We start from the raw sequence: 11,765 nt of genomic DNA on the forward strand, positions 1-11,765 counted from the left end.
TATGAACCATCACTTATGTCTTTATAAGTACCTTCTTCTTGTTGTTTTGCCTGCAGGAATAATTCACATAGTTCACTGTTCTTAAATATGGACTTAAGGGTTCCCAACAAGGGTACATACACAAATGTATCTGTTACAGGTATCTGATTGTAAACTCCTGTTGTTCGATCTCTGCGTAAATCAAATCTGACCCCAAGAACATACTCAACAGGTTCAACAATCTCCCACTTTTCTTCAAAGAACCTTTGTCGTTTGGATCCTGTATTAAAGGATGTGAAAGGATTCTCTAGCTGATCAAAACTATTTTCCAACTTTTTACCCAAATCAGTGCCTTGGACCTCTGAACTGCAGTTGAGAACTGCATCTCTTGCTTGTCTATGAATATCATTTACAAGCTCTTCCATGGACCCCACCATTGCTTGGACAGTGCTCTCAGCAACACCAGATGCTTGTAACTGGACTACAACAGAAACACACATGTTTAACACGTGCTGTTTATCAAAAGTAACCTGGGAGGTTACGGAAGTGTCAGTACAAACTGCCTGAGAACTTGAAGATTCATCAGTTTCTCGTTGAGTGTCCACATTGTCCATAGTACTAGTTGAACCAGTGTCCCTGTGCAGACTGAAGAGGTGCTTTTTGAACCCTGAATAAGTACAATAGGATAAAGAACATCCCGGCTGGCCACATTTCAAACGTAATGACTTTCCAGGATATAAACCATGGTGACATTTCAAATGCTGACAAAGCAATGCAGAACTTTTGTGGTGTCCCTTACAGATAAAACAAATCAGCATATTTGCATCCAGTGATGTAAATAACTTCAGATATCAGTGTGCAGAAGCCTTGCTCTGAGTTCTTTGACTCTGGGACTTTCCTTGGCACTTCCAATATCAATGAATGTTAAATACCGTGGTTTGTATGAAAGTGTAGAAGCTGGTGAGGGATTCATGGTAGTTGACACTGAAGATGAAGTGAGCTTTGAAGAGTTAATCGAAGGCTGCCATGGATGTCTGCCCCTTGCAAGGGATGGCCTTGTGGTCAACGATGACGTAGAACCGTTGAATGTTGTTCTTCTGTTCACCAACACACAGCAGGAAGGGCTGCCCTGGTTCCAAACTCGAAAGGAAGGTCTCAACACTGGCTCCAATCTGCAAAAACGTAGAGAGACAGAGAAGTTTTAATGGCATACTAAGCTACTTAAAACAAAATTGTCCCAACTCAAGGAGTGCCAGTGATATAACAACTGCATACAAAAACTAAAATAATGCCTACCTTGAGATATCTCACAACATGGCTGACAGCTTGATACGAGCTAATTTTAGCACTCTTCTTATGGCCTTTTGAGGTTGGTGGGAGTAGATGAACCAAGAGTAGAATGCTTGACAGGTCACTGTCCCATCCTAGGGGCAAAAAATATGCAAATATAACAGTCAGTCGTTTAAAGCTGAAAATAGTCTTAAATCAAGGTTATGCAACCGATAACATTGACAGGTCTCAAGATTTTCAGTAAACAAAATCTGCAAGAGAAAATACTTGCCTGACTCATTTGAGTTTTGTTGTGCAGACAAGAGGTCATCAACATGAACATTAGAGTGTAGGTTCTTGCAGTCTGCCAAGATCCTAGGTTTGAAGAAAGTGCGCCATCTCGCCAACATTTTTCCAGAAATCTCTTCTCCAAACATCATTGTGAAATCTTGGTCAACCTACAGGAGAAACACCATGAGTCATGGCAACCCCTCAGACCATCCAAATAATAAACTAAATATGACATGTTGTTCTTACCAAGCCAGGGATGTCGAGGAAACGAGGAAACACATCCAGGACTGTTGAAGAGGCTTGCTGGTCCCGAGTCATTGCTTGCCGACACTGAAATGTTGCCTTCATCTTCTCTTTGACAACTGATTCGTCAGCTGAATGCTTTATGAAGGATATTGCCTCTCTGCATTCCTCGCCAGTCAGTTGCTCACAAGTCAAGAGAAAATCCCTCTTGCTCTTTGGACCATCTTGATAGGTAGTGCTGGGGTAGCACCTCCGGGACTGAACCGCAGTGTTGCGCTGAACCGTCTTTATCCTCCATGCCAAGTAGCCAGATCCACCATCTGCATCATAGTAGTGTTCCTGTAACATCCAAAAATAAATCAAAACTGAGAACACAGAAGTGATAGCATTACAGGAAGGTTGTTCAAAAAGTTAAGAATGAACACACTTCCTTTTCACAAATTCGAATACAGGTCATTCATTCATAGACTTACGTATCCATTCTTTGAGTATGGATCTCTTAGACATGGAAATAGAGTGATGATGCCAAGAGCACACTTTTCTCGCACATGTGTTGGCGGGATCCTCCTTTAAAAAAATATATACATATTTTATCTTAAAAGTAGGGCTGGGCGATTTTTTCGGTTTTCACGATTAATTGCATTTTTACTTTCCTACGATTTGTGAAATGGCTAAACCGAAAAAACCGCGATTTTTTTTTTTTGGATCTGTAATCAAAAAGCTCCTCAAAAACACTATCGAAGCAGTTCCTGCCGTTGCTACGTTAGTTCAAACAGTAACAACGCACTATTTTTCTTAGCGGATGCATGTCAATTTAAATCAATACAAAACTATTTTTTAAATCAATAAAATCATTTTCTAAATCCATAAAAGCATTTCAATTAATATTGGGAGTCATGTCGTTACTTTGCTGAGAATTTGGCCATGTAATAAGCGGGATAATGTGCACATTGCACATTGCATAATGAGCCTTCATGCCGATCCCTCCGCAAAAAAAACGGCTCGTTCGCGGGCGAGAGCCGACTCCCGTCGTTCACTTAAATAGTTCGCGACCGACACATCACTACGACAGACGTAGCATAAAATTGTCCACGAACACAGATGAAGAAGAACTCATTCCTAAAAAAGGTACCACTTCAGTAAGTTCAGTTGTATGGAAGTGGTTCGGGTACAAGCAGTCAGACATAGAACAAACAACTGTTCTGTGTAAGGTCTGTAGAAAGACGATCGCTGCAAAACATGGGAACACAACCAACTTATTCCAGCACCTGCGACAGAGACATGCAGTGGTGGAAGCTACATGAAGCTAACTTCCCAAGACTGAGTTATCTGGCCAAGAAATATCTCTCCATTCCTGCCACAAGTGCCCCTTCGGAGAGGGTTTTCAGTACGGGGGGTAATATTGTAACATGCCAAAGAGCATGCCTCAAGCCAGAGGCAGTAGACAGGCTTGTCTTCCTCGTGAAAAACCTGTAGAAAACTTCCTAGAAAGTTAAAGGGATGTTATTTTGTTTGAGGGTATTTTTTTATTATTCATTTCATTATCATTATTTGTTGTATTTGTATCATTCAACATGATGATATTTTTAAATGATGAAACCAGTCTGAAGTGATTTTTTTGTTTGATGCCAACAGCAAGACTAACCTGGAATTCATGCATTGCAATTATTCTAATGGTTAACTTCCTGCAAGCTATAACAAACCCCAATATTACCTTTCCTGAAATCAACATCCTGTAACCTGATTTATTTTGGACATGTTTTTCTATTTCACTATTATATTAAAAACATATAACAATATATATTTTATTTTTTAAAATGTTTAACTGATGACCTATAGCCTTTATATTTTGTATTGGAACATACAAAAACATATTTCATAAAACAGTTTTACATTTTCAAAAGATATATGAGGCTTTATACTTTCTTTTAATTTTCTTTGAGATATGATTTGTTGAAATGATTGACAAAAGTGTATAATGTATATTTTTCTCACATAACTAAATATGCAACCCAAATTATTCTGGACAGTGATATTTAATAGGTTTTCTTTCCATGCAGGTGCATTTGGAAATAATAGAAATGTTGAAATTGAAATGAAACCAGATGCAGTCAACATTTCTAACATCAGATTCAGTATTGGCATTTTTTTCATCCGTGAACCTTTGTTGGAAATGTGGATGATCCCAAAATAAAATGTCAAGTCCTCGCATCTTTACTCCAACCATCTGTTTTATTCTTCTTTTTACACGCCATACTTAACTCACCACATCCAGGAGGATCCATATCATTTCAGAAAAAAATCGAGGTTTAAATCGAAAATCGTCCATTAGTTAGAAAAAAATCGAGGTTTTATTTTTAGGCCAAATCGCCCAGCCCTACTTAAAAGTATAAATGCCTTACAGCTTTAGATTGTTTTAACATGTGAGCAGTTGTTTCCAAAATGTACATTACTTAGCACTATCTGTGAAAACATGATTAACACCAAAAGGGAATATTCAGTCCTTACCCATGAACTTCCATCATGTCAGCCACCAGTAGGTTTACCATCTGTCGTCGTGTACCATCCATCAATGTTTTAGTTGTCGCATACTCTTGCAAGATTTTTTCTCCCCTTAGCTTAGACTGGAGAACATCGCTGACCATCTAGAAGATAAAGAAGAATCATATGGGAAGTCATTATCTTGGGCATTCCATACAAATCATAGGTTATCTGCCCAATATATCCATGTTTAATGATTAATAAAGAACTGAGTAAATTGCAAAAGTGTAGTCCCCTGTACCTCTTTGGCTGATTCCCGATCAGCGTGGACTCTTTTCACTCCACTGTCTCTCTCAAGAACTATTCTTGCATCTGATGAATCAGACACCGCAGAGGATGAAGCATTGGTCACGGAGAATGAGGTGTCTGAAAGGTCCGACTCCAGCAAAGTGTGCGATACATTTTGCATACAACTGCAAGATAGATAAAAGAATGACATACTCAATGAAAGAAGAAAAAAAACATACTTTCAGCCCTCCAAACGATGTTACAGGGTAATCTCAGCAAAAACTCAGTAGGGATGGGTCCCTGATTATCCATTGCCAGTCTGAATCTTACCTGAAGACTGTCCTGTGGACACTTTGACTGTAAGGTTCCCTGCTTGTAAAAGCTCTTCAAAGACATCTGCATCCACCTCTGTCCCTGATTCATCAGTCAAGTGCAGCTCACTCTGTAGTGGTAAACCTAACTTTTCTATGACTGAGAGAGAATATTGAAATGTACCACCTGACAATATTGGTACGTTTAACTAAAACAAGATTCATTTGTTAGACTCAAACAATCAGTGATATGTATTCAAGTTATCCATACCTTTCTGAAGAAATGTACTGTAGCTTTCATAGCCTTCTTCAGTCTCAGACACTTTCACATATTTCTGGCTTTCGCCATATCTTACTTTCACCAACATGGTGTCCTATAAGAATACAAATGTATTAGCAAACATATTACAGAAATATCTAACAGACCTGTTGCTACAAAAATATAATTATGCATTTAAGTGTCGTTGAAATAATTTAGCAAAATGCTAACAGTGGAGCTCAACACCAGTGGCTAACGATAGCAGTATTACTGACATGTGGAGCTGAACATGCTAACACGTGGAGCTAAAAACCCGTGGCTAACGATAGCAGCTAATATGACTGACAAGTTGAGCTATTAGCTGCTATCGTTAGCCTTGGGTGTTTAGCTTCACATGTTAGTAATATATATTAAAGTAGCATATATTAGCCTCACATCTAATTCATATTGCAGGAGCTACTATTGTTGGTCACAGGTGTTTACCTCCACGTGTTAGTTAGTAATATTAGCTACTATGGCGTTTAGCTCCACCTGTTAATATGAGTTGCTATCGTTAGCCGCAGGTGTTTAGCTTTACTTATAGCAGCTAAACTTACTAACACTTTAAGCTTACAACCCGCGGCTAACAATAGCAGCTAATATACTAACACATGGAGCTAAACGCCCCAATAACAGACTTTGTAATGATATTAAAAAGATGTTAGGCTAAACACCCCTGGCTAATTATAGCAACACATATACTAGCATGTGGAGCGAAGACAGCAGTCAATGTAAAATAATTATTATTTATGTAGCTGAAGGTAAGCGCTGTTCAGCTAAATAAATAAATACCTGTACTAGGCTACTGGTTCGAAACATTTACTTACACTTTGGTCAGTTTATCCTCCAAATAGAATGTGGTGGTATGCTCCTCCGATTTGGTCTCCCGCCTCGACTGCGCGCACACACATTCACAGTCACGGCCACACCCAACAGAGCAACAGCCAGTGATCCACAGAAAGAGAGATTGTAACACTGGCTATGTAATTAAATCAACACTCTAGAGTTGTTTGGAGAATTCAACAATTGACTCCCTGTTTCAACACCAACTCGTTTTGAATAATAACTATCTTGGAGTTGAATGACACTTAAAATGAGTTGAAACAACTCTATATTTAAATTTCCAACTCCAACACTGAAAATATAACACTTTTGATTTGTGTACGCTTCACTCTTCAGTGGACGCTCTCCAGACAGTTTGGATCCCTTACTTGGACTATTTGGACCAACACTGTCATCTTCACGAGGGTTTCCTCCTTCAACCATTTTACTGTTTTTCTGTATTTGTTTATTTATTTCTGATCATTATTACTGTCTAACTGAATTGTGTCGCTGCCTCTTTCCCTCGGATGGTAGAAGTTGGGGATCCCTACATTGTTCAATGTTTTTTATTTCTTGTTCTTATCTACGCACCTTACTTGTCATGTCATGTCTGAGCTGTTCTGTTTTGTGTTGTATTTGAAAAAATGTACTAAAGATATTATATTAAACAAATACAAATAAAGCACTGAAAGGTATTTGAAGCCAACATATGATATGTTGTTGGAAAGATCAAGGAGGACTAGCTCTTCGGAAAAGCAGACGTTTGTATAAAAATACAGCAACGATGCAAACACCAAAGGGAAATGAATGGATGTGTGAAGTCGAGTGTTGCTGCAGACACTGCATGCTGGGACTTGTTAAGTGTAAAAAAGGTTGGAGGGAATTTGGCAAGCAACTCGTCTTCCTGTGTATAAAAACATTTGATTCTGTCTTTAGGGCTTGATTTTAAGATAAAATAATAAAAAGCAAATGTAAAACATTCAATATATCCGTCAGCCTGTCAGTGTAGATTTAGATTGGTTGGACTTCTGGGAAAGAAAAGTTGACATGTTGCAAACAACTGTCTCTTTAGCCGTTTCTATACCCATACATGCAGCATCTACTGTATGTTCATGGCACGCATTACTTGCACCAGCGACATTCAAACAGTGGTGCAGGAATGAGTCTTAAAAACGGTGAATAAGGAACAAATAATGGACTTCAAGTTCATTGATATCAAAGTCAACAGGTCTCCTGAAAGGGTTTTTTAATTAGATGCCTGAAAGACTTATTTAGTAAACAGACCCTAAAGAGATTATAGACTTAAGACATAAGAAAGTACTTCATTTGATTTAAGACCATAGACTGTATATATAAAGTGCATCACTTTAGCAAGTGGCCTAAATGAGACTATGAAACGTCCTCACACCAAATACTATTCTGACTTTGGCTTCGTGTTGGTTACGTGAAGTTTTGCGACTGTAGAGAAGTTTGTTTATTGTCTAACATTAGTATTTTACTTCTGGCGGTTTTATTTGATTACCTAAAAATTGTCAAAGTATCAGACTTTGTTTGCAACAGAGTTTATTTTCTGCAATCATCAAAGATCCAACCCCTTTGTTTTTTTGTTGTCGATTGAACCAGTGCAAGGCTAACTCCCAAGTTCTTCCACAAAACTATGCCATGCATGCAGCACTATTAAACCCCCGAACAAACCTGCTAGTTTTTACCGTCTTAAATTTAGATTGATGTGGACTCAGCTGCCCAAAAGTGTAATTAGAGGGCAGAATGATCCTAGCTGACACATTGAGGCTGGAGGAAAATTGGTCTGATTGTGACTTTGACAATGTGTGATTCATTGCTCTGATCCTCCTTCATTAGAGCAAATCCCCGCACAAAGACCAATGAAGACGAGATTTACTGTAGTCTGGGAGGTCCAACTAGAAAAAAACTCTAATGTCCCTGTGTGCATGCGTGGCGTATTCTAGCCTCCGTGATGTAACTTGAAATGTTTCCAGGTTTTTTTTCACCCTTCCGCTGCGTTTCTAAATCGCCTCTTCTCGCTGTCACTCACACGCTGGCGCTTGACTTATAATTAACTGCAGTTGTTAATGGGCTCAAGAGGAATTTAGCTTGTAAGCTGATCCTACAATTAGGGCTTGTTGACTTTGCATAAATGTTGGGGGCTGGCCTCCCCAGGGGCACAGGGCAAAAGAAGGGCGTCTTTGAGGGGCTGCCAGGCCTGGACGGACCTCCTGAGATTCAGAGAGGGAAATGGGCTCTAAAACACACAGAGGAACCATTTCCATAGGTTTCCCCCTGAATCCTTCGGGGTCACGCAGGACATCAGGTTCACCTCTGGAAACTTAGGTGAGACCCTACGGAGCATCTCAGATGTGCATCCTCCAGAGGGGCACCATGCAGCATTATTTAAAAGAGGAAATGGGAGTTTAACATCTTGGATATATTGAATGAGGCGACTTCTTTCAAAATAAAGTTATTAAGTAAAAAACATCTAGTGTAAAGGTTTATTTTTGTATTGTTAAAAATGAAAGACAGATTTATTTTGGATTCAAACACATGAAAATAAAAATATATTTTCGATGTTAAGTATTCTGAAATGACACCCCATCAGGACTTCCATGTGTAGGGATGATTAAGCTAATCTTCGTTTTAAAATATCCTCACATAAAGTAAAACCAGCTGAACATTTCAGTGGTTAAAGGTGGGGTGGGTAATTCACTTCAGAAACACTTTTTGTTATATTCCATGGAATGCTCTTAACATCCCGATAGAAATGAATACATGAAATGCTTTGACAATAAATCCATAAAAAAACTTCATCTATGGAAGCCGTGGCGCTGTAAAAAGCACGACCAATCATCTGAGCCGGCCCGGCTAAAGTAACTGGATGGCCTACCTGCCTGTCAGCCTTCCATTTGTGCACAAACTTATCTCGTGCCCTCATTGGTCATGTGCGCGTTCGTGTGTGTTGGAGGAGGGGCTCTGTAAGGAAGGGGCAGATTTCTTCCGGCTGTGTATTTTCAAATTCTAGCGCACTCGAGCTAGTTTCTCCATTCTTACCCTACCTTTAAGCAACAACTTAAATCAATATATTCTCATTTATTTTATTTTGACATTAAATGTAAGCCTGTTTGTGTTTCAATACAAAATATTTAGCCCTACTTCAAATAACTAAGAGTGTGTTTTAGTTTTCTCAGTCAAATGCAGCCTGTCCTCCTACAAAAAACGACCATATAGGTCGATTGTTCAGCAGCTAAATACGACCCAGAGTCACGTTTTAAAGTGTAGCACCTCTAGTGGTCGTGTAAGAAACAACATGCTCCTGTCGATTGCAAACGCTCCGGAGGGTCGTTTATTCACAAATTACCCTCTGGAAAATCCTAAATTGTGGAATAGTTTGGCCATTAAAATGCTTTTTTATTAGATTTCTAGCGAGAAGTGTATATTGTACTTTTATAATCTACGTCCAGTGGATGTGTAGGATCTACAGTTTGATAGATATACGAAGATAATTTGAGGTCTCGCCAGGAGAACGTGTACTGTATATGGGGCAGCTTTCATGTAAAGTTAGCATGGGTGAAAACAGTATTTCCGGTCTCGAAGTTTTCATAATAAAACCGGAAGTATTCCCCACACTGTCAAATGATCTCCATTACTCATCCACTTAAAAACATCAGTTTATCCTTGTTAATTACACACTATTGATTGGTTTAAATTGTGTACAATATTTTTGTGTTTTTAACCCTTTATTCGGAGAAACAAATAGTTTTTTCGGAGTTTAGACACTACAGAGTTTCCGAAGACACTACACTACCCAGAATCCCCAGCTATCGTTTGGGACTACAACATCCGCCTTGCTTTACAAACCCCGTGATTAGCCCTCAAGCTCTGTGATTGGATGTTGGAGTGGCAGTGCGACAAGGTTACGCCGAATGTCAAACAGCTCTTTGAAATGGAATGGAACCACGCCAGACTATCCAAAACTGGATTTGGACGGGTCCAGCCCAGCCCACAGAATTACACATGCTGGCTATTGTGTGTTTCGCAATATGTTCTATGGCACGTCTCTATTGGGAATTGTAGTTTTATAAGACGTTTTCGTATTTCCCACAATTAGAAGTTGCCAGTATTAAACTGTATACATCCCTGGAGGTTTAGGGGATACGAAACACATTGGTGTTATCAAATTTAAAACATATAATTAATACATGGGTGAAAATTGCTTGTGCCCATAATGGGCAGCATTAATATACCCACATGACAGCTAAGGTCAGAAGAGCTTTATTTAACAGCTGGTCTTATGTCTGTGACCCCTCCTGTTGTTAATTGATAAGCCTGAAACATGCACTTGTCAAGGTTCAGATGCACATTTAGCAAATATGGCAGTAGCCATCGATCATCTTAAGATAAGATACTTTATTGATCCCAATTTGGGAAATGTTTTTGTTACAGCAGCATGTACTACTTTGTTCTACTCCACTACAATTCAGAGGTCAACCTGGTATTTTTACTCTACTACATTTATTTTTGTTACATTGCAGATTCTGATTAATGATGTGAAATATAAACAACCCTTAAATCAGACTTTCGTTACACCTGAGTAAAATTCAGCCTTATCAGTTTGTCTGTTTTGCACATCCACCTGTTAATATCTTTGGACGTCCTGCACTAAACTGTTTTATTGTAGAGATCACTACAGTATCTTCTTGATATTTTCTATTCTATATTTCTATCATTGACCCCTATTTTGTATGTAGGCTACTCTTAATATTTAAATGTTTTCATAAAAATGTAACTTATTCAACAACTAAATTCAATAACGTGCTTTAACCACTAGGAGGTACGGTTTAGAAAACCAGTGGTCTAGTTAATAAAACATAATAATATCAAACATAATATGACTATTCACTTTATTGTGAAATTAAAACAGAACGGTAAAGGAAAATACAGTTTCAGTCTCTCAATGTGAAGCTTATGCATTGTACCATAAACTTGTATAGACCTGTAACAGTCAACTGCATGAGGAGTTGGAAAGGTAGTTCAGAAAATCAGTAATATCTTTAAAAACTACAAAAAAATCCCTTTCTATCAGCTGTGCATCGTTATGGTGTAAATACAGACTATCTACTTATTGGATCAAATATAAAAGTCAGCCGAATTAGTGTTGATACTGCAAGGAGACGTATTGTGTGAAAAGAAATGGAAGATGTTGTTTAATTGTTGATATTTTATGGTCCACGTCACGTATTCAGTTTTGGCGGCATCTCTTCCAGTTTGTCAAAAGGTCTTCTGATCAGGGCTCTATAAATACATATCTACGGCAGATATGTAATATTTAATGCAGCCGAACCGTGTATTACAATGCCGTTATGTGATGACTTTCAAAGAGAAAAGCAAGAACACTCGGAATAAAGTATTATTATTATTTTTTAAAATGTTTTCCGATTTCATATCACATAAACACCATATCCCGACGTGCATTGCGGCGTAATTTTAGCCTATCAAAACCTCTGAAAAAAGAAATGTGTCTCTCAGAATCGAAAGAGAAAACCCTATGGGAAAAACACAAAAGCATTGTACACAATTTAAACCAATTAATGTCGTATAATTAACTAGGATAAACTGATGTTTTTTAGTGGATGAGTACTGCAGATATCACTGTTAAATCATTTGATCATTGGTTTTATTATGAAAACGTCGACACCGGAAATACTGTTTTCAACCCGTAACTTTACATGGAAGCTTGCCGCATATACACGTTCTCCTGACGAAACCTCAAA

General features: G+C 38.4%; 1 protein-coding gene and 1 long non-coding RNA gene across 2 annotated transcripts; both read right to left on the reverse strand.

The window, feature by feature from the left end:
- Positions 1-989: 989 nt before the first annotated feature.
- On the reverse strand, positions 990-4,732 carry LOC117535712. The gene is made up of 7 exons (XM_034200234.1): positions 4,565-4,732; positions 4,291-4,427; positions 2,256-2,349; positions 1,786-2,121; positions 1,541-1,706; positions 1,276-1,403; positions 990-1,151 (listed from the first exon to the last, which is right to left on the reverse strand). Exons 1-7 carry the CDS (start codon positions 4,730-4,732, stop codon positions 990-992), a joined length of 1,191 nt encoding a protein of 396 aa, XP_034056125.1.
- Positions 4,733-4,887: 155 nt separating this feature from the next.
- On the reverse strand, positions 4,888-6,290 carry LOC117535711. Its single transcript, XR_004567449.1, has 3 exons — positions 5,988-6,290; positions 5,134-5,236; positions 4,888-5,022 (listed from the first exon to the last, which is right to left on the reverse strand). It is a non-coding gene; the product is annotated as an uncharacterized LOC117535711 (long non-coding RNA).
- Positions 6,291-11,765: the final 5,475 nt, after the last annotated feature.

Source organism: Gymnodraco acuticeps, unplaced genomic scaffold (assembly GCF_902827175.1).
Source record: "Gymnodraco acuticeps unplaced genomic scaffold, fGymAcu1.1, whole genome shotgun sequence".
Lineage (NCBI taxonomy): Eukaryota > Metazoa > Chordata > Actinopteri > Perciformes > Bathydraconidae > Gymnodraco > Gymnodraco acuticeps.